The 27,577-nt window shown below is 41.7% G+C and overlaps 4 protein-coding genes and 1 long non-coding RNA gene across 8 annotated transcripts in view; 4 read left to right on the forward strand and 1 right to left on the reverse strand.

Moving 5' to 3' along the window:
- LOC115663992 (disease resistance protein RPV1-like) overlaps positions 1-17,574 on the forward strand; it is a 73,225-nt gene extending 55,651 nt beyond the window's left edge. The window contains exons 1-6 of one of the 4 annotated variants that reach the window (XR_008817459.1): positions 13,766-13,850; positions 14,708-14,843; positions 14,946-15,139; positions 15,211-15,363; positions 16,251-16,332; positions 17,037-17,574. The gene's annotated coding sequence lies outside the window, so the exon portion shown is untranslated. Of the gene's footprint in view, positions 1-13,765; positions 13,851-14,707; positions 14,844-14,945; positions 15,140-15,210; positions 15,364-16,250; positions 16,333-17,036 lie in introns of those variants that run through there. The other 3 variants (XR_008817457.1, XR_008817458.1, XM_056315903.1) reach the window with 3 other exon arrangements.
- LOC115694481 (anaphase-promoting complex subunit 4-like) overlaps positions 1-27,577 on the forward strand; it is a 40,557-nt gene that overhangs the window by 1,012 nt on the left and 11,968 nt on the right. The window contains exons 2-3 of the mRNA XM_056315950.1: positions 563-714; positions 813-1,065. The gene's annotated coding sequence lies outside the window, so the exon portion shown is untranslated. The remainder of the gene's footprint in view (positions 1-562; positions 715-812; positions 1,066-27,577) is intronic.
- On the reverse strand, positions 7,546-7,831 carry LOC130139279 (uncharacterized). The gene is made up of 2 exons (XR_008817522.1): positions 7,734-7,831; positions 7,546-7,662 (listed from the first exon to the last, which is right to left on the reverse strand). It is a non-coding gene; the product is annotated as an uncharacterized LOC130139279 (long non-coding RNA).
- On the forward strand, positions 20,832-23,605 carry LOC130139271 (anaphase-promoting complex subunit 4-like). The gene is made up of 4 exons (XM_056315936.1): positions 20,832-21,203; positions 21,313-21,431; positions 22,811-22,894; positions 23,241-23,605. The coding sequence occupies exons 1-4, from the start codon at positions 21,152-21,154 to the stop codon at positions 23,421-23,423; spliced, it is 438 nt and encodes a 145-aa protein (XP_056171911.1). The 5' UTR covers positions 20,832-21,151; the 3' UTR covers positions 23,424-23,605.
- Positions 26,912-27,577, forward strand: part of LOC115694486 (uncharacterized) — a 129,710-nt gene continuing 129,044 nt past the window's right edge. The window contains exons 1-2 of the mRNA XM_056315928.1: positions 26,912-27,137; positions 27,248-27,373. Of these exons, the coding sequence (XP_056171903.1) occupies positions 26,927-27,137; positions 27,248-27,373 (337 nt within the window). The 5' untranslated portion in view covers positions 26,912-26,926. The remainder of the gene's footprint in view (positions 27,138-27,247; positions 27,374-27,577) is intronic.

Here is a 27,577-nt window from a genome sequence, read left to right on the forward strand (position 1 = left end):
GTTATTCATGCTTCAGATTTCTACCCAACCTGTAAGTATCATACTATATTTCAGTAAAAACCTCTAGAAATCTATGAAGCTCAGATGTTGAAAGTTGTGAGGCAAATTTGTTGCAAAATTTTAAGCATTGTCACGTGATTCGCACGTCATTTTTGTTCTCAACTGTCTAAGGCCTGCTTAGTTTTAGAGAACGCGTTTAGTTTCCGTTTTCATAGAAACTGCTTTCAAAGTATTTTGACAAAATATTTGTTTAGTGAAAATAATATATGTTATTAGGGATGAAAATTGTGAGAATATGCTCAGGTTACATCACTTTCAAAAAACAGGCTCAGTTATTCCAAATCTCCTTGTTTGCATGTGGGATGAGAATACTAACAAGTCATCTTCAGTTTGTGATTTTGATATTGAGAATAGTTTTCCTTTTATGCATCAACTGCTTTCCGAGTATTACCAAACGCATTTTCTGTTCTGTTTTAATTCTTAAATCGAAATCAGAACAGACTTTTGAGAATCTTTATCAGCTGAGTGCCTCCTTAGATAATCAATCTCTTTTTGTCTGCAGAAGAAAAGAACTTCATCAAGTTGCTCAATAGGCTTTGAACATTGAAGATTTACTTCATGTCATCCTGACATCATTATCAGTCATGGATAAGCAGTGGGCTGATGCCATCAACATATTACATGAGAAGTTTGATTTGCTGTCAAACCTTATTAGTGAGTGGTATTGTTAATACAGAGCGGCAGATGACATTTCGTTTTTCTTCATTTTACCGTTTTCGTTTGCTTATCTAGGTCTTGACTCTTCTCCTCAGGAGGAATTTTTGAGTCTTCTCGGAGGTGCTGGGACCAGTCTTGCAGTCCATCAGTTTCTTGTTAATTCACTGGGTGAAGTGGTATGGCCGGTTTTTTAAGCTCCACTGCTGCTATGGGACTTTGGTTTTTTTTGGGTTGGTTTTTATAATCTTAGTCTGCTAGTTTGTTCAGTGATAGGGTATTAAGGGTGTATCAAAAGTTGTTTGTGGTGCTGGAAAAGAACTACAGCCGGTTGTCCTCAATCATCTGCTGGTGCACGTTATTATCTTTGCCTTTGGCCTTTTCCCCTAATTAATAATTAAGTTTGACGCATCTCAGAGAACAGTCATGGAGGTGATTAGATAGAGATAGGAATTTGTTACAATAAGTTATGCTTCGCACATCTTGAGACATGCCATATTTTTAAGAACATCCTGCTGTTGATTCTTCATACGAACATATTATATGCAATGATATGAATTACCAACATAAGTGGCTGGAAAGGGTGAAGTAAAATCTGATTTGAGTCTGATTCAACAAGTTGGCAATCTCTCCTATAAGTGTATAATGGAAATTGTAGGTCATTAATCATTGGTTTGAACTTGATCTAAGTTTGGGCTTTAAGAGTACCGTACATGGAGATTTGGATATAGAATGTTTATACATTCACATTATAATTAGCAGGTGTAGAGATATATCTCAGTTTAAAAGGAAAGAGTTTATTGCCTGCTTCGATCTTAGCATACGTCCCCTCATAATTGCGAGAGTCAATTTTGTACCAAAGAATCATATTCAACTATTTTTACCTACCGATATTACTGTTGAGCCTAGGAGAAGTTAGACTTATTTATACTACCAAATTCCACTCATTGAACTCAATGTAGTAAGTGAAACTCTTCTTTCCTGTTTTAAGTTTATTGTCAACAAGCTAAGGATGAGAATGAAAACTCAATTAACCGAAGAAAATGAACAGAAAACTAACTGGTGGTTGCTCGGATGACAGTGAATCGATCCTACATGGATCTAATCTGTGATGCTTGACCATGGTTATGGGAGCCTCTGTTCACAATCATTTGTTTCGTGCTTAGATGTGAGAATTGATTGTTTTATTTTATTATTTTTCATCATATCTTTACATCACGACTTTTGATATAACACCTCTTTTTTGGCAAAATAATGCTGAGGATGTTAAGTTCTAGTATTGAAATTGGTTTACTAAGTCGCATGCCAGATAGATTCGTGTTAGGTGTTTGTGACCTCCTTACGTATTAAACTCGCATTTACCTCTTCAAATCAGTTTTGTATACTACTCTTAGTCCCTTGTATTGCTCTGTTTTTGGTAGTGTGTTGGTAGCCCAAGATAACATGGTGCAAGCATAGGAAACTGTCCAAACCATTCTTTTCCAAGAACAGTGAAGGAGGAGATGCCGCACGGACTCTGTCTCCTTTTGCTCTGGAAACACCTGATAACCAGTTTTTACCTTATTTCTAAAGTAAGGATTTGTTCCCTGGTTGCTTTCCAAGCAGAAAGCGAAACTCTAATTGGAATCCTCACTTTCCAAATCGCTTTTTGAGGAAAATCTGTTCTACCACGAATCTCCCTATTGAGCAGCTTGTAAGACTTTACAGAAAAAATTCCATCTCTTCCGTTGTTCCACACAAAAATCATCTATAAAAGCAACAGAAATCTTTGAATTATGCACGACATAAAAGAAGGCAGGCAAAAGCTTCCAACTCCTAATCTTGGGCTTGGCTCACGAACACAATATCCCATATGATCATTTTGTTGTTTAAACGATAACAATCTGCTACCAAAGCTTCCTTGTTCCTTGACATTTCACCCAAATGCTTACACATAGAACACCAATCTGTGAGAATCAATTTCCATTTCTCGGGAGTGTAAGTTTTGTAATAAATGTGCACCAAACTAGAATAAGATTCTTACAATTGAGAATCTCAGGAAACGTAATTGATTTTTCATAGAATGGTGTTGTGTGTGAAAGCATTTGGGGGAAAATGTTGATCATCTCTTTCTTCTTTTTGACTTCGCTCCCAAGCTTTTGCATCAAATCTTCGGCTTGTCTAAGGTAAATTGGTTCTTGCCAAAACATGCCATCCAGTTTTTTAGTTGTTGGAATGCCTAATTAGGAGGATTCTAAGAAGTCCTAAAGTGCCGCACCTTTGTCTCATGTGGGGCCTTAGGAAAAAAAGCAACAAAATGTAGGGTTTGGAATCTTTGGTTGCTTCTACGTTGTACCTTTTAACCGACTTTGAGCATCATGTTCTGATTCTGTATACTCTTCTAATGCTTCATTTTTGTTTGTTTTTCTTTTGTTTTGTTTTGATATATACCGATGTACTGGAACTTTTTCTTTCAACAAAATCCTTTATTGTCTAGAGAAAATATATTGCCAGTTTATTCCCCTGCCAGATCTCTCTCCATGCATGTGGGCATTTTTGTATGTTGTGAACATGTGCTTCGGCGTGCACATGCATGCGATCATGTGCTTGCACAGGTGTGCACACATATACATGCACACTATAGGGCTGTTGTTAATTAGATTAGATTCTGCGCTTCTCCTGGGTACAATGACTCTCATGTACGCGCTACACATTCTTGTTGATTACTACTATAGTGAGAAGTGATGTTTCTAGTTATATTCTTTAAGGTTATAGACTCTCCTGTTTTCTTTTTTGATAAGTAAGTCTATTAAAGAGGCAACAAGAGCACCAGGGGGATGCCTCTTACTTACAAATTACTACCTATAAGTTCATATTTACCTTAAAAATTAAAGAAAGACTTGGTGTCCAAATAACTGCCACCACAATGTGAAAAAAATAAGGTGGAAAGCCAAAGATCCTTTACAGCACCTATAGAACTTTGCTCATTTTTGAAAGCCTGCCTATTTCTTTCTTACCAGGGCTTATGAACTCTTTTTAACTACATGGTACTGCCGATCGATGCTTTTGGGCTCCTTTCTCCTTTTGTCGATTCAAAATGTGCATTCACAACGGTGTAGAACTTTGTGGAACAATTGCCAAGAGATAAAAAGATTTAAGCTATGAAATAAAGATGTGGTTTACTATTTAAACGTCATAATACTCCGCCTCTCTTGTACGCTAGGACTTCGCCTTCGATTGAAGTGTAAAATTTGATAATTGGGGAGGTAAATAGGTAACAGGGACAGTTTTGAATGGAGTACCTCCTACTCTAGTTCCATGTGGAATTTTATGGGACTAGTTGTCACGCCCCGTAACCCACGAAGCGTGAGCATCTCACCTTCGGTCGATAAATTGCGACGTCCCAGGAAGCGTCGCCGACCCATGCCCATACAGACATCAAGCACAAGCGGAAGTATAAAATAAACAAACCCAGACAATTACAATATGAGCCAAGGATAGCCATCCAATAAACAACGATCAACGCAGAAAATATGTACATACTTATATTACTATTTTAAAACTCTTTTTACAGTGTTCACGACAACCAAAAAGGAAACACCAACAGCTGGGAATAACCCAAACAGCCACTTCTCCGTTCTGCTCCATCCCCACCGGGGCGCATGCTCGACGACTGCTGAATAAAAGGCGGTATTCCCAAAAAGAGGTGGTGACCTCGGCATCCTACTGCTGGGGGTCTGAAAAGTTTCAGTTTACACAACCGTGAGACGAATCTCAGTGAGTTCAACCCCTAAACCTAGGCTAGGCTAGCATGCAATCTCCTGACTGGAAACAATTATTCAAATCACAATACCACAATAGTCAAACAATTATCTGACCCTGCAAATTAGGCAGATCCACATATAATAGTCACGGCACATGCGTGGCATGCATAATCACACGTATGTCAATCACATGCTCACACACCGAGTCTCACACACTTGCATGCCAATCAATGCATGCTTATGCATGCAAGTGTCATTGACATGTCATGCACATTTCTTTAGCACACTTGCCCACACTGGCACACTTGCCCAAATTAATTATTATTACGACTCGAGTCATCAATTTTTCATGGCCCGGTGCGTCTAGCCTGCTTCAAAGTGCATGAGGCACAGCAACCGATCTGGCCCAGTGTCTCTAGCCTGCTTCAAAGTGCATGAGGCGCATCACTGTTCTCCTTGCGAACCAGAGCCTACTTCAAAGTGCATGAGGATGGTCGCCTTCCGGACGTACCGGGCATCGTCCTGCTTCAAAGTGCATGAGGACGGTATCGACCCGAAGGTCCTTAGGTGATCACACAGCTCATTATTATCTGAACCCAGCGTATAACGCTTCAGGGTATTTTAGGTGATCACATGCTCGTGGCAGACACGCATTCTCGCACAATTTCATCACATGCCTCACTCTTGGCATACGCAATGCGTGTCCATGTTATGCAATGCAATGAACCACGAGCACCAATATAATTCAGACACCCAATGTCACAACACGTGCTTAATTGGCCCAATTAATACCGTGTGGCCTAACGTACGATTCACAAGTTAGTAATTCATTGCAAACCAAACAATGGCCAATCACACTCCACAAAATTAGCCACACCACATACGACATAACAGTACAAAATCAACCACAATTAAGCACAATTGACGTACAATCAGTCAACCCGGGCATACCCGGCAATTTCACCGACGAACTCCTAAATTGGTCATTAAACCCCATTATCCTCCCCAACGATTCTCATTAATCCACTAAATTTTTCCGATAATAATTTCTACCAATCAATTCTCAACCCAGTCTCAATTACACACTACTATTATCTAAGCCAGTCCAAAATGCACCAATAATACCAAAACCAGTCCAGGAAAAACGCACTATCAGTCCTAATCCGGGTTTAGGAATTTTACTCACCAAAACAAGGGTCACGACAACGGGGAACGGCGGCCGATCACTGATGAACAGTGAAACCGGCGGCGGAATTCCCGGCGGACGGCGGCGCGGTGTACGGACGGGGGGGAACAGTACCACCCCCGTACGGACACTTGTACGGACGGATGGGAACGGTGGCCGGCGAGGTGCCGGTCACGGCGGCGACGGCCGTACGGTCTGGATGAACAGTGACCGTACGGACGTGAACAGTGACCGTACGGTCGCTGTACGGACGGGCTGAACGGCGACGTATGGACGTGCTGGAGGCCTGGGTGTCGACGGAACGGCGATCGGAGCTCCGGCGAAGCTCCGGCGGTACTGTTTGTAAAACAGAAAAATGAGAAAAAGAGGGAAAAAGGAGAGAGATAGAGCTGTTTTTGGAGTATAACCGGGGCTGATGGTGGCTGCTCTTGGGTGAAAATAGCTGCTGGTGGTGCTGGCTCGATGGGGGCAGCTCCGGCTGGTACTGTTCCGGCGTGAACAGTACCAGAACTTGCAGAACCGTACACGCCAGAACCAGAAACGGAAGAAAAGGGAGAAGAATTTGGGGGAAATGGGGAAGCTCTCGGCAGAACAGAAAAATGAGAGAGAGAGAGAGAGAGAGAAGACTATCTGGTCAAATGGGTCAAAGACGGTCTTAGTGGAGTCCAAGTGTCATTATCTGAGCCCATTTGACAATTTTACCCTTGATCCAATGGACTAGATTTGATCAAATCCAATAATTTAGGGGTAAAATGGTCTTTTGTCCCCAACCATGGTTGACCAGACCTGGTTTAACCTTAACTCACCTTGGTTAATCCCAAAATTAAATCCAATTTTCGGAATTAATAAAAGATGGCCTAGGGGCATTTTCGTAATTTTCCGATCCCGAACCGAAATTCCAATTTTCGCACATACGCGTTCCATATATGCGTGGCCAACTTAATATGACGTCGAAATCGCGAAATTCATCGCGCAAGCCCTCGAAAACCCACGTCAAAGTTTCGGAAATAAAATAATATTATTTTTTCAATTTTCGTCGAAATTCCAATTTTTGGCCAAAACGACTCCTGGTATGCGTGGCCACTCAAAAATGGCGTCGGCCACGAAAAATAACCTCAAATGGCCTCCGAATCCAGCCTCGGTGCCCACAGGGGCAAAATCGTAATTTTTTCACCCCTGATCCGAAATTCCACTTTTTCCTCATACTAACTCCAAACGTGTGTGGCCAGCGTAATACGACGTCAGATTCCCAAAAATAGTCTCTTAAGCCTTTGAAAATCGATACCGAAATCCGAGCCCAATTCCGTGAACAAAACCCGCTAAACTTTCAATTTCAGAGTCTCTCACTAACGGGTGGCTGTTTAGAGGTTACGCGTATTGACCTAAGGCTATTCGTATCGTGATGGTCTGGATCAATGAGAGAATGAGAAATTATCATTAGTTCCAGAGGTCACAATCATTAGGTTCAAGTTCCGGACTGGTTGACCACGTGCACTTTTGGTCTTGCAGAATCACCTGCGTCCCAATTGTACATCGTTGGCCTTGGCCAAACCCAATCCATTACTCTTTCCTAAGATCGGCCCACATTGGCCCAAAATATTTCCTCAACGTCTCTCGTGATCGGTATCCCTTTCGCGATAGGTTCCCCGGTCCACGTACCATCTTCTAGTTAGTCATACCCTATTGGTTAGTATCTCGAGAGTGATCAGCTCTGGGTGAGACTTACTAAAATGAAATGCGAAATAATATCAGTTTCATTGATCCCGGAAATTACATCGAAATTCGGGCTGTTACACTAGTGCTAAGTGATCAAAAAGCATAAGTTGTTGGATAGAGATGTGGTTCTATATTTGAATGTAGTAAAGAAATTACCCTTCCCACCAGAAGGGCTAGGGCTTTGTCTCCTTGAAAACACTGGCAATTCCTGTCAATATTGTGCTTATGCCCACAATTATCACATAAATGGCCTCTCTCTCTCTCTCTCTCTCTCTCTCTCTCTCTCTCTCTCTCTCTCTCTCTCTCTCTCTCTCTCTCTCTCTCTCTCTCTCTCTCTCTCTCTCTCTCTCTCTCTCTCTCTCTCTTACAGCGACTTTTGGGGCAGGACTTGATAATTTCACATGAACATTCCTAACTTCTATCCTTCTTGCATGAATTGGATAGCAGACTAGGCTCCATTTCTTGAATGAATTTTCCAGTATAACTTTATTTGTCAGAGACTCTAGAGTACGTTGTTTAGTTCAAACACAGTTTGCAGAAGATGAAGATGGCTTGTAATGACCATTTACTATGTAAAACATTTTCTTTCGTAAACTTTTAACTTCGATGGTTCCAGCATGTAACTTATGTGTTCAATGCTATTTTTATCCCTTACAAGTGTGTGTCAATTTCCTTAATAAGAGATGATATTTGACTTATGGGGTTAAGTAATTGTAGTATTGTTATTTACTTAGTAGCCTGTTGTAGAAATTATTGGCTTTAGAATGGGTGAGCTCAAGGGTCTTTCAAGATGGCATTTTCATTATCTAAGTATTGGTTTGGATGAGACACTGGTGGATAATGAAGTAGAAAAGGCTGGAATGCTGCTTGTACAGGTTGAGGGATTCATGAGGGTGCTCTCATCTGTTGTGCAGCCGGTATGCCTGTTAAAATCTTTCTTATGATTTATCTACCTTTCTTGATATCTTCTATTGGCGACTATTGTCATATCTTGCCCGTCTCTCATCACGTATGGTATCATGTCTTTAGTGACACTAAATTCCTAAATTTTAGACATGAAGTTGAACTATTCGTGGATAAGACACGATATTGGGTGCTTAGAATAACATATAAACGTAAGTCAAATAGCATTTAATTAGTTGAAAAACGTGCTTCTTATCGACATTGTAAAGGAGTCATTGTTAGACTGTGGGCCTTTACACATGACTTAAATCTGTTCAACAAGGTCCCTTATCGACATTGTAAAGGAGTCATTGTTAGACGGTAGGCCTTTACACATGACTTAAATCTGTTCAACAAGGTCCCTTTAGTTCCTGTTAAGGTCGTTACGGAATACTCGCCTTTTCACATGACTTGAACCTCTTCAACAAAGGTCCATTTAGTACATGTTAAGGTTATTACGGAATACCGACAATAACACATTGTTGTTTTGTTGATATTGTCATGCTTTTGAGAGAGCAAATAAGAGAAATTGCATGAATTTTTTGTATCTTTGCTTCCTATACCTCGCACAACTTGGGGTTTGTTTGTACCTTTTCAATTCTCACATGCTACCCTAAAGAAGTGCAATCTTACTTGTTTCAAAATGAAAATAATTATTGTGCGACTGCTCAGATCTAGAGCAGGATCAAAATACTGGTAGGATCCTATGGAATTCTCGAGCCTATGGCATGCTTGTGGAATTTGCCTTAGGGGTCGAAAGCATTTTGTATTGGTTAATAATGTGCATTTTGCTGAAGCTTTTGCAAATTTCTTCAGTTGGCTTCTGAAACGTACAAAGTGACTGATGTCAGAGCCAAGTGATCAACTATTAACATACAATAGGTTTGTCTAACTTTTGTCAATCTGGGTCCTTCCTTGTGGTGAATTCCTATATACTCTTGTGAATTTCGACAGTGAACTTGTTGTCGTGTTCTTGAAGGTTCTATATGATCAAGATCCTGTTATGCAGCTTCTAGATCTATTTGAGGCTGATGAAGAAATTGACATTGATCCGTGAGTGATTTTCTCTTACTTGTTCTAGTTCCTAATTATATGTCCTTTAAAATATGGCACCTGGAACCCCAAAATCTTTAGTTGTTAGTTGTTTATACCCGATGGACATACCAAGTGGAATTTTTGGCATCATCATTTATAGAAAGCTTCCAATAGAAATTCCATGTGTACTTATATCTTGAAAGTTAAACATTTTTCTGTCATTTCAGTTCACATATACTTTTCCTTGGGCTGAGTTGTGACATGTCATTATTGTTGATAGAATGGCTAACCATTAAATTATAAATTTTTTCTCTTGTGAATTATCTGTGAGTTTTGCTCCTCCTTGGCTTTCTTAATGAATTTCATTCGGCTAATAAGAAAAGGTTCGCCTAGCCCTAGTTATAGAATCATATGTATCATCCGGAGACATCAAGCGAGACAGGATTCATAATTAGACATAAGATGACCTTATGATTCTACAGGTGGTGGGTCATCTCTTCGTCCTTTGTACCTGAAATTTGGTGAGGCAATGGCTTGGATACTGCGAGGTGTGATCATCTTAGTATTGCCTTCATGTACTCTAGCGGCTAATTTTGTTGGCCTTTGCTAGGTTGTGCAATCCATTTATATAGAATTAGAATATTAGGGTGTAATTGTAACAGCCCGAATTTCGATGTAATTCCGGGATCAATAAAACTGATATTAATTCGCATTTCATTTTAGTAAGTCTCGCCCAGAGCTGATCACTCTCGGGATACTAACCAATGAGGTATGACTAACTAGGAAACGGTACGTGGACCGGGGACCCTATCGTGAAACGGATACCGATCACAAGAGACGCTGAGGGAATATTTTGGGCCAATGTGGACCGATCGTAGGAAAGGGTAATGGATTGGGTTTGGCCAAGGCCTACGATGTACAATAGGGACGCGGGTGATTCTGCAAGACCGAAAGTACACGTGGTCAATCAGTCCTGAACTTGAACCGAACGATCGTGACCTCTGGAACTAGTGATAATTTCTTATTCTCTCAATGATCGAGCCCATTACGATATGGATAGCCCTAGGTCGATACGCATGACCTCTAAACAGCCGTCCGTTAGTGAGAGACCTTGAAATTGAAAGTTTAGCGAGCTTTGTTCACGGAATTGGGTCCGAATTTCGATGTTGATTTTCGAAGGCTTAAGAGACTATTTTTGGGAATTTGACGTCATATTACGTTGGTCATACACGTTTGGAGTTAGTACGAGTAAAAATTGGAATTTTGATCCGGGGGTGAAAAATTACGATTTTGCCCCTTGGGACGCCAGCATTGCTTTTCGAGGCCAAATGAGGTTATTTTTCGAGGCCGACACCATTTTTGGGTGGCCACGCATACCAGGAGTCGTTATGGCCAAAAATTGGAATTTCGACAGAAATTTGAAAAATAATATTATTTTATTCCCGAAACTTTGCAGTCGATTTTCGAGGGCTTGCGCGATGAATTTCGCGATTCCGACGCCACATTATGTTGGCCATGCACATATGGAACACGTATGTGCGAAAATTGGAATTTCACCCCGGGACCAGAAAAATGACGGTTTTGCCCCTGGGCTAATTTTTGGTCCGAATTTTTGAAATAATTTTGGGATAATTACCAGAGGTTATCAGCTCAATTATTGAGGGCCAAGGACCATTTTACCCTTCACTTTTTGGATAGGATCGAATTAGAACCGTTAGATTATGGGCGTTTTGGTCAAATGGCTCGGATCAGCGACGCGTGGCGCAAGGGGCTGCTATTTCTTGACCTGGTCAGACTAGTTTCTCTCTCCTCTTCATTTCTCTCGGCCAGAACAGCCCCCAGCCAGCAGCTCCCTCTCCATTTCTCTCTTTTTCTCTCTCGGCAAGCTTTGCCGGAGCTCGCTGCCGGCCGCCGGAGCGCCGTCGACGGCCACCGTGCCTCGCCGTCGACCATCTCTGTCCCCAGCCTCAGTCTCAGCCACACCCGACCCCTTTCTCTCTCTATTTCTCTCTCTTTCTCCCTCTTTTTCTATCTTTCCATCCGGCAAATAGGGCCGCCGGAGCTTTGCCGAAGCTCGAATCGCCGTTCCGTCGCCACCCAACCGTCCAGCACGCCGTACGACGCCGACCGTACCTGTCCGTACAGTGTCCGTACGGTCGGTACTGTTCCGCGCCCCCGTACGGTCACTGTTCACGCGTCCGTACGCCGTCGCCGGGAATTTCGCCGCCGGTTTCACTGTTCACCAGTGATCGGCCGCCATTCCTCGACGTCGTGACCTTGGATTAGGTGAGTAAAATTCCTAAACCCGGATTAGGACTAATAGTGCATTTTTCTGGACTGGTTTAGGTATTATCGGCACATTTGGGACTGACTTAGATAGTATCAGTGTGTAACTCAGATTGGGTTAAGGACTGATTGGTAGAAATTATTATCGGGAAAAATTTATTGGATTAATGAGAATTATTTGGGGAGATTAATTGAATTAAATGACCAATTTAGGAGCCCATTGGAAAATTACCGGGTATGTCCGGGTTGACTGGTTGTACGTAATTTGTGCTTAATTGTGATTGATTTCATACTACCATGTCGCATGTCGTGTGGCTGAATTATGTGGAGTGCGATTGGCCAATGTTTAGTTTGAAATTAATTACTGATTTGTGAATCGCACGTTAGGCCACGCGGTATTAATTGGGCCAATTAAGCACATGTTGTGACATTGGGTGTCTGAATTATGTTGGTGCTCGTGGTGCATTGCATTGCATAACATGGACACGCATCGCGTATGCCAAGAGTGAGGCATGTGATGAAATTGTGCGAGAATGCGTGTCTGCCATGAGCATGTGATCACCTAAAATACCCTGAAGCGTTATACGCTGGGCTCAGATAATAATTAGTTGTGTGATCACCTAAGGACCTTTGGGTCATGACCTTCGGGTCGATACCGTCCTCATGCACTTTGAAGCAGGACGATGCCCGATACGTCCGGAAGGCGACCATCCTCATGCACTTTGAAGCAGGCTCTGGTTCGTAAGGAGAACAGTGTTGCGCCTCATGCACTTTGAAGCAGGCTAGAGACACTGGGCCAGATCGGTTGCTGCGCCTCATGCACTTTGAAGCAGGCTAGACGCACCGGGCCCTGAATATTGTTGACTCGAGTCGTAATAAATAATAAATTGGGCGATTGCCAATGTGCCAGTGTGGGCCAGTGGGCCAGGAAATGAACGTGACATGTCGACGACATTTGCATGCATGAACATGCGTGGACTGGCATGCGAGTGTGTGAGACTCGGTGCATGAGCATGTGATTGGCGTACGTGTGACTAGGTGCGCCACATATGTGCCGTGATTATTATATATTGAACTGTCTAACCTACAGGGTCAGAGAGCTATTCGATTGTTGTTGTGTTATTGTTTTAAGTATTTGTTTCCGGTCAGGAGATTGCATGCTAGTCTAGCCTAGGTTTAGGGGTTGAACTTACTGAGATTCGTCTCACGGTTGTGTAAACCGAAACTTTTCAAACCCCCAGCAGTAGAATGCCGAGGTCATCACCTCTTTTTGGAATACCGCATTTTATCCAGCGGTCATCGAGCATACACCCCGGTGGGGACGGAGCAGAACGGAAAAGTGGCTATTTGGTTATTCCCAACTGTTGGTGTTTCCTTTTTGGTTGTAGTGAACACTGTAAAAAGAGTTTTAAAATAGTAATATAAGTATGTACATATTTTCTGCGTTGATCGTTGTTTATTACTTGGCTATCCTTGGCTCGTATTTTATATTAGTCAGGGTTTGTTATGTATTGCTTCCGCATGTGTTTGATCTATGCCTATTCTGAACGTGGGTCAGCGACGCTTCCTGGGACGTCGCATCATAATCGACCTAAGGTGGGATGCTCGCGCTTCGTAGGGTTCGGGGCGTGACAGTAATGCAATTTGGTCATGCGTTAATTGACAGATTGATATTGTGTCAAGCCTAGTATTATTTTCATGTGCTTAAGCGGCTGACTCATGCTTTAAGGCAATGTAACCAAATAAGTCGCCAAAACTGAGGATATGAATTAACGGACACCCACCAAAGCCCTATGGCTAGGATCTTTCCCGCAATAATACCTACAGGTTCTCCCAATTCTGTTCCATGACTGGAACAGGAAATACTTAAGGGCACTGCTCTTCCACTAGATGAAGTTGGCTCGAGTTAGGGTGGTTTGCTGGGCTACAATTGTGGTTATTGTTGGTCCAGCACTATTTTAAGTAACCACATGATAAGAAGGATTGAAATTGACGGGTCGATTGTCGTTTCTCATTGGATTAGAAGGTCTTACATTCCAAAAGATTAAATGCAATTCCTTGCGCTTTTCTGCCTTGACATTTCTTGTCAGGTTAGTGAGATGTCTTACCCTCATTATTGTCTCGAAGAAAAAATGCAGAGAGTCAGAATTACTGCAGTTTGGAGGATTGGGGGACACCGAATATTTGCGGAGGACACTTGCAAAGGAATTTCAACAGATGGAACGCAGGTATTAGCAAAAGAATTAGAAAGCTGAAATGTAATAGAATCTTTTTAGTGTATAGAAGTTCTTACTTGAATATGTTATTTTTTTTGTTTTGGGTAAGGGCTTGAATATGTTGTTTATTGCTCTTTCATCGTAAATTCTTCACATTAATGCTAATCTACTTTTCCATTCATAAATGTTCTTAAACATGCTACCTCAGTGGTAAAAATATGAACTATGTGATAAATCATTGCTGTTATCTGTTGTTTGAAGTGATTGCTTTTTCCCCCCTTCAAGTCTGGTCCTCATTGCTGATATGTGTACCAAATGTGAAATTCTGGACCTCTTTGTATGCATAACAGGAGTTTGAGTATGATTACCCGCACTCAAAATTGGTTTCTGTAAACATTGCAATCCTTTAAAAAAAGCCTTGTGCTTTTGGTTTTAATCAACTCATCAATTATTTGAGCTGAAATATTCATTTCTCGTTTGGCTGATTCAGGACTTCTGCTAATGGGGTTTGTCTGTAGATATTTCTATCGATATGCCTATTACCATAAAGTTGTACCTATATTTTTCATATCCTTGCCTGAGTGGCCAAAACCTTGAGACTATAATGAGAGATGGAGAGAAAGAAAAGGAAACCTTGGGGTTTAGGGGTTGTCTTCTGGAGGTTGTCCTCAACAATGGTTTTTCACTTACCCTCTGTCCAATAATCTAGTTTTTTGTATTTGATCTCAGGTTTGATTACTTGACAATGTACATGGAAGCTTTAGTTGGGTGATCTTATCGGATTGGGCTCTTTGTTTAGCTTATGATTGTTGTGTATGGAAATATTGTATCTCATGTTTCCTGATTCGAATCTAATTTGATCATCACAGTTTCAAGGAAGTTGCCCAGATGCCTTTCTCTTCTATTTCAAAAAAGATACTTAGTAAGAATTCATTGCCACTATTCCCTCTTACGTCAGTTTCAGGATCCACCAGATACATTCCCAATTCACTGTCCTTCTATGGGGTATATACCTTTAATCTGAAAATACAAATATTATCCAGAGATCCACATGTGCAGAGTACAACTACTTTTTCATGCTAATCATTTCTTTGTGTGGCTCTGCAGGATGACTCTGAATTTGCTTCAGATCATATTTCCTTCCAAATACCTGACGAGTCTTTTTTAGATGTAACAAATTGTATAGCAATAGTGTGAGGACTTACCAATGATTTAAGCAATGTGAAGCGGGGAAGACCTTTGGAAGGATCTTGTTGTGCATCCCTCCTGGTCACTGTTGTGTGGATTTGGCTCTATATAAGGTAAAAGCTTGGAATATCATATTTTATAGCCCAAATTTGCAAATGTGGCTAATATATTCTTTTGGAAACAGGAACATCATAATGTTATGTTGCTAAATTAGATGAACGATACTCGTGAAAAGTTGGGAGATACCGAGATGACGATCTTGCGGGCCAGTGACCTTGCATTTGTGCATATTGCAGGAACCGCTTGTGCAAATAACTGGGAGTTGTACCAATTGACGGTAACTCGTGGATCCGGAGCTTGCATATTGATTTCTTACTCATAATATCCTGAGTTCTATTCCGATCATGTCAATTCACTATTTAAGACATTGATCACTAAAGGAAAAAACTAGCATATTGTGCTTTTCTGTCGACTCCTGTTCTTTTCGGAGTTTTAAGAAGTGGCTCTGGTTGGACTGGGAACCAGACCTGTCAAGTCTGGTTTCCCAGCAGAAATGGTATTGGTCAAGAACTGGTGGTATAGACCCTGTTCAACCGGTAACCAGGTGTACCTGTCAACTGGTACCTGGCAAATCTGTCAACTCGTCTGGACCAGTTCTTCTTTCTTCAATTTGTGGTGGATAATGACATCAAGCGTGTCTAATCTGTTTAGATGCTACGGTGTCTGCCGACTCACTGGGCTTCTTTTGTTCTGAATGTGTGTTATCTAATATATGCAGAGTATTCTATCAGATGACATCACATGCAATCGGTTCAATCGGTCAAACCTGTAGAGCACGGTTCTACCTGTTTGACCAGTTGAACCACTGGTCCGGTTTTAAAAACGTTTGTTCTTTTATTGTTCCTATTTATTATTTATCTGCTCTCCTCATCAGCATGTGTACCAGCAGCTTAGTTTTTCCTCCTATGTGCATAATGCATATACATGCCAATGCATGCTTGCGATTTCAAAGGATGTTTTACTTTCTGCCTTACCGTAACTGCAAAAGTTCCAACATACTTTGACAGTTGGAGCCTTGTACTTGTATCTACGTTAAGAAATGTGCATTTGATGGCCATAATGAGTTAGTAGTGCCATTTTCGCTTCTATTTTGTGAGGACATTTTTGCTTGGTTATATTATTCTCACTTTTGAAACACTAACCCCGGTGGAACTACACATCTAGGACCCTATCTTGCGCCTGGAGATGGAGAATGAGAAGCTTCGCAGCATTCCCCATACTGTAGTTCCTCCCTTGTCAGTTAGTGGTAAGAACATTTTGACACTGTCATACTATCGAGCTAAGGATCAATTCATTGCAATGCCATCAATTGTGTAGTTCTGAAAAATTTTTCTTTGAGCTTCTTACCATGTCCATTTGCAGTTTTGGATGTCTGGAAACTTATTGTTACCCATACTCTTTCGTTTGTGCATCAATGTTTGATAAACTTGCCAGTGTCAGTAACAAATTTATCTAGTTGGGCGTACATTGTGCCTCCTTAATGGACCACTTCATGTTTGTTCCTACGGATTGAAGTTGTGCAAAAGTATGCTCCAAAGAAGAACATTTTTTCAGTCTAAGAGGTAAAATACTGAAGTATTAGTTTTTCCCCTAAATTTTAAATCAATTGAGAGGACAAAGTGCGGAAAGGATGAATCCATAGTCGCCAGACAAATACAAAAAGAAAAATCATCCTCTTATGGTAGTTGCATTGCAGTCTGAGTTACCGACTGAGAACCACTGTGTACAATTTCATGATGATAGATCAAGATACTGTAGAGTATTCATAGTTTACATGCATGCCATAGCCTCTTTAGGCACGCAAGGTTTGCTTCCCGCCTGTGTTTTAGCATAATTCATGTGTTGTACTTTTACTTTTACCCAGCAAAGGTATCTAAACATCACGTTAGCTATGGCCATATATTCAAGGAACACCAGACTGAAATCAAGTTGATGTTTCTTTGGCAACAGCAAGTAGAGGTGTGGCTTGTGTTTTAGCTGCAAGAATGCAGGCCCTGGTCTACATACTGGACGAGGATGAAGATGAAATTTCTGATTCAGAATGACGGTTTGTTCAAGAATTTGTGGTGGTTATGCCCGTGTCGTTCCAGTGGGTGAACCTCTTAAGCCTTGAAGCTGCAGACATCAGTGTGAGAAGCAATGCATGTGGGCTTTCTTACCGAAGCGCTTCCACTCCACCCTTCTTGGAGAGTCTTAATTTATACCTGCCATGTGCCTTTTCTGCTAGGCAGGCATTTGTCGAAGAGGAAGATGGAGTAAAAGGTAACTATTTATCTATCGAGTTAGATAGAATTGACCGAAAGATGCTGAGTCATGCCTTCTGTCCGGTGGTAACTGTCTTCGTGGTATTGCTGCAAGCTCTGAGACCTACTCGATAGTGCCAAGCTTTTGCTTCATCTGTATATGTTTATTATTTTCATTTGTAAGAGAACCAAATGTTTGGTTTGGATTATTTATACTTTGGGTTGAATGGTAAATGGTTCACACAGTGTACTCGACTAACAAACTTTTCATTTGAATGTTGAAATCTCTCACCCGAGATTGACTCACTCCTTCACGTGTCATTGTTAAGTGATGCATCCCATCCGATGTGCAAAATTCATTCATGTGTGGAACATGACTAGCCAAATATATATATGGTTTCGATGTAGTAGTAAAGAATATATGCTATATTCCAATCTCAGAGATGTGGAATCCTGACATAAATGGTTGATTTAGGATCTTGACATTGTGTCTACAATATCGTTAATGGATTTCACTTCCTTAATAAAGAGTATCATGTAGTCTTTTTAACTTAATGATGTATAAACATTTGGGAATCTGAAATTGTTTCATTGCATTATTCTTTCTCTTGGAATTATTGCCAATCTCGAGGAGAAAGAATGTGTGAATGTAACATGTGCATATGTGACACTTCTCTTCTTATGTTTATTATTTATCGTGATGATAGCTTTTTGTGAACTTTAGCTGAATTTACTCTAAAATTAAATCCTCCTTTATTCATCGCCCTCTCAAATCTTCACGTCTGCAATGAATTTACTCGGTATTTCAACATGAGCAAGCCCTCTCATCATCGTAGCCTCATGAATCCTTACGAGGATTCGAACTTGTGATCCAACAACGTATGGTCGTCGCTCGCATTTAAAATGCGCGGGAAAATTGCAAGTTGTGTCTCCAGTGGGTGACACGTGTCCCTGACCTCGTCTTCTCCCTTCCCCTGGCACGACACCCCGTTCGTGGACAGCGTCTTGATCCTCTGTACGCGTCGCCTAGTGTCAGGAAGTTTCCGCATCGACATTGAATTCCTCGACTATTGGATGCCTATTCTCAGCCCGTGGCTTCATTTTGCTGTCCACCGCCTTCCCTGAGGATCTTTCTGTCAACGTGGATACGAGGCCGTGTGAGCGCAGTTCCACTGCCCCTTCACGGATGCTCTTCGTTGGTGAATCTGCATTTGAGGCCCTTTAGCTTCTCGTGTAGTGGGAGTATCGCTCGGAGTAATCTTAAGTCCTTGTCCATCTGCTGCTCGGAGGTCACCGATGAGGTGATGCATGAGACCTTGAAGGGTGTTGGAAGAATGCCGCGGTTTGAAGCAAAACATCAAGCTTTATTGGAGAACTTTGAGGGAAATTGTGATCGCTTTCTGCGTTTGGTATGCACTTGATGAGGGTTTCCCATTGGAGCTTTTGAGTCCTCTTTTGCTGCCGTTGCATTTGAGAGGGTCGTTTGGTATGATGAGGCAGCTGGTAATTGAAGCCTCATCCTTGATTAAAGCTGAGTCGAAGTACTCTTCTTTTTTTTTCTTTTTTAGACGTGAGGATTTTGGAAGGCAAATTGATTGATCCATTCGAAATTGGTTCGAGTCTTGCAGAAGGTATTGCAGCCTGGTTGAGGGACTGCCTCAGAGGCCTCAGAATGCAACCAAGCTTTTGATTGGTAATTGGTGAAATCATCCTAAATTTTATTACACCGGAATCTGGCTTACATTGTTTGCGACTCTGCCCGATGTCGACCGGTGCAAATGTATATTGTGCCTTCAGAATAACTTACCAAAAGACCAAAGAAAAAGCAGCTGGTGTAGGGTCAGTCCATATCCGGTTCAGTAGGCATGGACAAGGAGAGCGTTCGCCGCTCGACTAGGGAATAATTCCGTACGTTCGAGTTCAATAATAAATCATCAGAAATTGGAAAATAAGAAAAAAATGGTGTGCGGTAAGGGGGTGGATTTCGGGTGGTGATGGCAAACGACATGGTCGCGTATTTTTATCCGGCTGAGTGTTTGGAGCTTGGGTGGTGACAGCAAATGGCTTGGTCGAGTTCGAGCTTTGGCCCGTCGTCTCGACATTTAAGCATGCGTGATTGTTCACTCTGGTAAGATGCCCATTTTGAATAATTCGTTTGCATATGTTTTTTTTTAATTCAAAAGTAAATGAGGATGATCACATTGCTTTTTTTCCAAATTACATTTCAATAACTAATCCACCACCACATTAGCATCAATGCGATGTCTCATGAGTCTGACGTGGCGGGCCTTTACGATGTTTGACAAGCGGAGGAGGAGGGCTTTGTTAGGGTGCGCAACGAGATTACCGTTGAACATATGGACTCGAATTAAACGATATCGTTTATTAGACAAACTTGAACATCATGCCGTATGGCATTATTTGTAGATTGACGCGAATTAAGGCTCTTTTTGTTCCGCGAAGAATTAATGATTTGGAAAATATATTTATAAAAGTGATTGCTTGTATTGCTTAAAATAATTGATCAATGAAATACGTCTCATCATCGACAATAATTTATGTCTAGACATTTTCATGCATGATGAGAATTTCTTGCGTTCTCATACATTTTGCAACCGCACGAGCGATTATTTTTTCAACAATATTTTTCAAATTGTTCGCTTTTTGCGAAGGATTTCAGTTGGCAATTCAATACAGATCACTACTCTGGAAGTGATTTCAGCTTTATCTTTTCAACTGATAGATAAAGGTGTAGCAATTTGATCCGTCGCAGAACTCGTGTGATTTCAACACACAAGTGTGCATGCGGGCTATATGCAGTCCGAAGATCGACACACGAATGGATGGACCACTTGATCCACGTTCAACTTATAGATTTTCCTCTTTTCATTTTTAATCAGCAACGACGCATGTTAGCGTACAAAAGCGCATCGTTTTTGTCTATAGCATAATCCACCGGATCAAAATTCTCGTTCGCAACAAAAAAAAAGTTTGTAAAAAGCAAATAGGATTTCGTAAAAGAAATGCCTAAACACTTGTTAAGCAACCGTACGAATAAGCTTCACGATTTTCAAATGCGCTGCATTTCTCATTTTTTCATCTTCTTTTTCTTTTCCGCGTTACCGTGCTGGTCTGTTTGGAGTTTTTTTTTTCTTTTTTTTCTTTTGAGAATTTTTGCCATCGTATTTCTGAATAATTTTGGAGAGCAATTATCAAAAGTTCATATCAGGTATAAGCAATGCAAAAAAATAAATGAATGAAGATAAGATAGACGATGACGTATTGGCAGCACAAAACATCCCATCTCGTCAATCTTCATTTGGCTTAGCATAAAGGAGACAAGGGTAAAAAGAAACTTCTTGATCTCCATCGTCCTCGTAACAAATTTCAAGGAACAAACTATTAGGTACTTTCCGAAGATTATTGACCATCGATCGGAACTTTCTTCCATTGGAATAACGAAGATTATAACAAAGTCCGGTGCTTTCGAAACTGATCGGCAGACGATCAAGCACGTTCCAAAAGAATTCACGACCCATTTGGTACGGGGAAACGGAAGGTACGAAAGTTCGAAACGAAACGGAGAAATGAACGAAACGGGAAGAGGAATAGGGTCAGCGTTTGCCTTTCCGCATTTGGTGGTGATTATAAGAATTAACCTATTATTAATTCAAAAGATTCATATTCCAATGTGAAACGAAACATGTCCTTACTTCTTAAGAGAAGATAACAGTACATTTGTTGGGAGCTTGAGAAAGCTGTGCGCTTTTTCACGAGAGATGGTGGCTGCGGTTTCCGGCTGCTTGACGGAGCTTTCTAGCGATGGAGACCGACGAAGAAGGGTCGACGGCGAGTGCTTCCGTTTCAGGTTCAGGTTCGACAAAACCCGCTCTCTTCCTGATGGGCGGGCCGATTCGATTGTCTTCCGATTCGGTTTTGGTGAGGCTGTTGCTCGATTTCTTCCGGTTGGCGGGCGGGTGAAGATGTCGTGAGTGGAACCCGGAGAAGGATTTGCTGGCCATGGTCTCACGGAGGGACTCCACGGAAGGTGGGGGGTGCTTCGTCGTTTCGATTGGCAAGAGGCTGTGGACAATCTCTCCTGGTAATTTGTGGGTGTCTTCAGCGATGGCTTGGTGCGTGCCCCTTTGAGTCATTGGCCTTATCTCCTTTTGCTTTTCCTAAATGTGTTACGCTCCTTTTCCCCAAATTAATCACTTCAATTGCCAATCTAGCTCAAATTGCGTCTGATGGAGAGTTGGTGAACATAGAGAGGTAAAGTGCTTGAAAGTCTGATTGAGAACAGGACGTCGAACTGAGAAGTTGGTGTTTTACACACAAATGAAGAGTGAATGATATGGAAATGAGAGTGAAAATTTGGATGTGACATAGTTGCAAGTAACGAATCCCAAGCTGATATTAGTTGAATGAAGGGATGTTTATTTACAGGCGCGATGGATTCCTATCAACTTCTAGACGAGATTGGTGCCTTAGGAGATTTCCATAACCTTACTGACAGTCATCTGGACCAACCGCAAGTGTACCCTACTCCTGTATTGCCATCTTGTTGCTCGTTTTGGTACACCAGTTAAAGTGTCCATGAAGATATAGAACTCAAATCGGAGGTGATGTCATTTATGATGGATAGACTAGCTATGTCAGATGCAGAAATGCTTGCTGCCCACATGGAGTTGGCTGGTTTAACCCCTGCAGAATACCATCACAATGTCGTCAGGCATCTATATAGTTTTCCTTCGATTTCTGTTGGTGACTCACAATGTAATATTATTTCTGGTTTAATAACCCCTGCAGAATACCATCTCAATGTCGTCGGACTTGAATCTGATTGATGTGCTCAATTGCATTCTCCTGTAGGACAAATAATTGTCACCTTGTTGCAGATGTTGTCACCGATGATCTAAAATGTTTCAAATGCCAATGACGAATTAAAGTAGTGTTTACTGGTGTTGAGCTCATTGTGAGGATCTACGGTCTAAGTGGATGGTGTCATATAGAAGCAGTCATCCATGACATGCTCATTTTCATCAAATTAATAGTTTCTTTCTATTATTAAAAGTTACATATGTCCAGTTCAGTCAAATTAGGAAGGTAATAATTTGGGTGACTCCTAAATGAGAGAATTTGTATGTGCCTCAATTATGCTTTTGGGGGAAAAGTTCGTAGATAACCGGTTATGTCATTAAGCTATAGCTGTTTGGTCATGGGTACAATTGCTCAGAACTTGGTTGATGCTGCTGCAATAAAGTTTCTTTGCGATTTCTACAAATTTACTAATCATTGTCCACTTCATGGATTAAGTTTTGCTCTAAAGAGCTTATTTTTACATGTGAAAGTTATCTTACCAATCTAGCTGTCGTTATGGAACCGTGGATATGTGGTGTGCTGCTTTTTATATGCCAGTGCTTGCAGCAGTTATATATACTGTGGTATATTTATTTTTAACACGGTATAAATATTAAGCAGAATGGAAAACTGTTAAGAAGCTTGAATTCCCATGCGGCAGCTGTGGTGTGTCTCAATTGGGAGGAGGATGCCCAAGTGAATAGAGTATGCATCTTTCAAGTTGAAAAAGTTAATATAACTTCTCAATCTTGATTCTTAACAGACAATATTTTATTGTTCATACCTTTCATGTTATATCTAATGCTTTGTTTGCAGTTAAGTAGTTATGTTAGTCTGGTTTACTTAAATATTTCTTTTTTCAAAATTAGAATCTTATTTCACGGTCCAACAGCTTCAATATGGGTCTATGGAAGGTTTTTTGAAAAAGTTACGTTTGGTGTCAGCCGTGAGTTGTTGATTTGCTGATTGTTGACTCCTTAACTTTAATCTCTCCTAATATTTTTTCTTCTTTTTTTCCCAATTGGAAAGATAATTATCCATTTTTTCATAGGACACTTCTGGCAACTCTTTGGCATTTGAAGATCGCACTACTCGTTACTTCCCTCCAGCTCCAAGAGTTCCTCGCATGCCTGGACTAGTACCCAGAGAAACTGATTTAACTGACGATGGTCAAGATTCATTTGTAGAGCTCTCAAATTCTTCAAAGCAATGTTTCAATATCCTTTGCAGTTGAGATTGTTGGGGTTTTGTTGTAAGCCTCCTGTATGTTCAGATCAAATATATAGCAGTATAGTCTATCGGATTCAGTCAATGAGTACTTCTTTCCTTTCTTGCTTCCATACAGCAGTCTTTCTTAATAAATGGATCTAATGGCAGAAATCAGTATTGCCTGGAAGTAATGGACTGGTTAAGTAAACAACTATACTGGGTGAAGTTAATTCTTGTCAAAGTTCTAGATTTCACTTTCTATTGGTCGTTTCAGAGATGACACCTCCAACTTCGATGCAGCACAATTATCTGTAGCTTTTGTTGTTTGCCCTGAGTGCTCCTTCTACCTATACTGCAGTTGAAGCACCTAAAGGAGAATTTGGTGTCTTTCTAGGTTAACCTGCTGTCCAGACTTTATGCTTTTGTTTTGGACTCGAGTCTCTGCTGTGTTTTAGGAGATTGAGAGAGCCTTTACAACCATCGGTTGGGGAAAGTGTTCTGTGAGCGTGTATACCTGTGGGTGTGCAACCATTAGAAGATTTAAAATATTATGGACACCTTTTTTTTTGTTGGTTGGATATTTGTCCACTTTCAAAATATTATGGACACCTCCAGTTTTTCAATACGGAGGACGAATCCATCTGTTCCACCCGAATTAAGAAAATTCGCCTCCTTAAAATCCGAACCTTCCAACTTTTGCAAGGGCGCCCTCTCCACATAGCTCCACCATGACTTCTCCTAACACGTCTTTGACTTATTTTAATCTTTAAGCTCATGAGATGTCATACTTGCTCATGCATATGGTTTTCGCTGAAGAATTATCTTAGAGAAGTTAGTTACGGATATATATATTTTCGGATGAGCTAGGATAAAGATTTTCAAGCGCGAGATCTGGCTCGAATCATCCATTGATCAGGTCTACAAAGCATTCCAAGATAAGCAAGCCCCGTCATCGTAGCCTCATAGATGTATTAGAAGTCCAAAAAAATCAGTACGTACATTCGAGCTCGCGATCCACTGCATAGCCGCCGCTCTGCATTTAAAAGGCGCGGGAAAATGGTCGTCCCTCCATCGAGCGACACGTGTCGCACCACCGGAAGCCAAAGCTCCAGTCGAGCGAAAAGAATCCTAAAACTGGAGGCTCTCCTTCCCGTTCAATCGTCGAACCCACATGGCGAAGAAGCGATCGCAGACCTCATCGTCACCGTCCTCTCATCAGTGCAAAACCCTAGGCGACGATGCTGATCACATCAGCATCTTGCCTGACTCGGTGATCCACCACATCTTCTCCTTCCTCGACGTCACACACATTGCCTGAACCTGCGTCTTGTCGACACGGTGGCAATCCGTCTGGACCGCCGCCCCGGACCTCATCTTCTTCTTCCCCTGGCACGACTCCCCGTTCGTGGACAGCCTCTTGATCCTCTACGCGTCGCCTAAGGTGAGGAAGTTCCACATCGACATCGATTTTCTCGACTATTGCGAGCCTGAGCTCAGTCCCCTGGCTATGTTGGTGAACCTGCATTTGAGGCTCCTTAGCTTCCCATTTAGTAGGAGTGTCGCTTGGAGTAATCTCAAGCCCCTGTCTATTTGCGGCTCGGAGATCACAGATAAGGTGACGCACGAAATTTTGAAGGGCAGTCCTGTTCTTGAGTGCATTAGGTTGGAGGAATGCCGCGGTTTGAAGCAAAACGTCGAGCTATGTTCGAGCAGTTTGAGGGAAATTGTGGTCGATCGCTGCTTTTGGTATGCACTCGATGAGGGTTTCCCATTGAAGATTTCGAGTCCTCTTCTGCTGTCGTTGCATTTGAGAGGGTCGTTTGGTATGATGAGGCAGCTGGTAATTGAAGCCACATCCTCGATTGAAGCTGAGTTGAACTTTTTTGTGAGACGTGAGGATTTTGGAAGGCGAACTGATTGTTCTGTTCAAAATTGGTTCGAGTCTTACAGAGGGTATTGCAGCCTGGTCGAGGGACATTGACATTAGGCGAGAGAATCCGCGAGCTGAGAGAGGCAAACTAAGAGACGAGAACAAGAGAGGGAGGCAAGAGTTGAGACTCGCGATGGCTTCAAGCTAGAGGGAGGGAGGCGGCTCTGCGTGACTGTGTGAGACTAAGTGTGAGAGGTGAGAGGTGCGAGACTAAGCGAGAGCCAAGAGGTATAAGAGGCGTGAATTGGAAAATTAGGATTTTGATTCAAAGCGAATGCTAAATTACACATACTACCCCCAATCATCTTTTAAGGAGTTATTCCCATATATTCCTTCTCGCCAATTTTCTCTAAAAATCGCTGCTGTGAGGACTCAGTCCCACATGACACACTGTCACGTCAGTGATTTTCTATGAAAATTGGCTGTAAGGATTATATTGGAATTATGCACAAAGGTTTATGACTAAATCGATAAAATTGAAAAGTAAATAACTAAATGACATCTGTGCAATAAGTTTAGGACTAATTGAACAATTTTCCCGCAAAATTGATGTTAGAAGGGACTTCCGTGAACAAGGCTGTTTTCCACAACTATTAAAGTTGTGTCATGTTGTGATAGATCTGCAAGGGGAAGAAAGACGAGAGCCCCAAGATGGGATGATAGAGAACAAATGATTAAGTACATTTTTCAAATAACTAGCTCTTGCTAAATATTGAAAGTTAGGTTCTTGAACATTTTCTTACTCCCTATCAAGTCATGTAATTTGCATGTTCGGAAGCACTCTATCAGTCTGCTGACATCGCAGTGCTTACATGGCAAAAATTTGCCAGGTGGTGCTAATTTACATGCCACGTCAGCAAAAAAAATAACACTAATTCGAAAAAAAAAGGAGGGAAGGAGGGAGAGTGAGCTTGGTAAAATATGTGGAACCCGTTTCATCCTCACACTTTAGGGTTTCTACCAAGACCCATCCAGCTCGCGAGGATGTGGTTGCCCCTGGGGATGCAGTAGCCGGCCACGACGACATCCGACAAGGTGATGTGCGGGACCTTAATGTAGTTGAGCCAGAGGATATCGGACTCTTCTTGGACTAACCTCTCTTTTCCCACGACTCTAATCTATTTCTTCTTCAGCTTTCTTAAGAGTTTGGGCTGATTTATCATCTCCGCCATTGCCCATTCCACTGCGTTTGATGGATTGTCCACCGTGGCCATCATAATCTCCTACACACGTCAAGATGTACGATAAATGTTATGCATCGTTAGTTAGCTTTGAAAATCTAATTTATAACCACAATATGCAACTAAAATTATAGGTAAGTACGTACTGAATATAGGAAAATCTTTCTTAAAGGAGATTTTGGATAAATTTAACAGCATTAACATTAGAACGCCTAGATATCATCAACTCCATGCGTTACAAGTAATTTTATATGTACTCTCAGCGGGCCGTGAACATGTTTCTTGCAAGATGCCAATTTAGATAAACTCCTCGACCTGCTTTCCTTATTCAAAGTGAACGAGGATGACATGATTGACATCACATTGCCTTTTCCAAATTACATTTCAATAATTAATCCACTGCTTCTCGTAGCCTACATGGGCCCGAAGTGGGGGCACTTTGGGCGTTGTTGGACAAGGCCATATAGTTATAAAGTCCGGCCCGGCCCATTTCCTCCGGACGCTTCTGTACACTCCCTCGCGGTTTGCTCCAGCAGGCGGAGCTTTCTAGCAATGGATACCGACGAAGAAGGGTCGCCGGCGCGCGCTTCCGTTTCAGTTCCCGTTCGACAAGCAGCTGGCTTCTCAGGTTCGGCTTCCCTGTTCGGGCGTTATTTTCGCGACCTAATGGGTGGCCGATTTGATTGTTCCGACTCGGTTTAGTGTGGTTTTTGCTAGGTTTTATCCGATTGGCGGCAGGTGAAGATGGCGTGAGTGGAATCTGGAGAAGGATTTGCTGGCCATGGTCACACGGAGGACTCAGAAAGAAGGTGGGGGGTGCTTCCTCGCTTCAATTTGCAAGAGGCTGTGGAGGATCTTTCCTGGGTATTGCTTCGATTCGAGAAAGTTATCTTCTTCTTTTCTTATTTCCTTTGAGTCATTGGCCTTATCTCGTTTTGCTTCTTTCGCTTTTCCTAAATGTCCTACGGTTCCTTTTCCCGGGAGGAACCAACTGTAATTGCCAATCTTAGCTCGAATTGCGTTCGATGGAGAATTGGACGAATACAGAGGTATAAAGCGCTTGGAAGT

Source organism: Syzygium oleosum, unplaced genomic scaffold (assembly GCF_021117445.2).
Source record: "Syzygium oleosum isolate NSW1041296 unplaced genomic scaffold, Sole_v2.1 Sole_v2.11, whole genome shotgun sequence".
Classification (NCBI taxonomy): Eukaryota; Viridiplantae; Streptophyta; class Magnoliopsida; order Myrtales; family Myrtaceae; genus Syzygium; species Syzygium oleosum.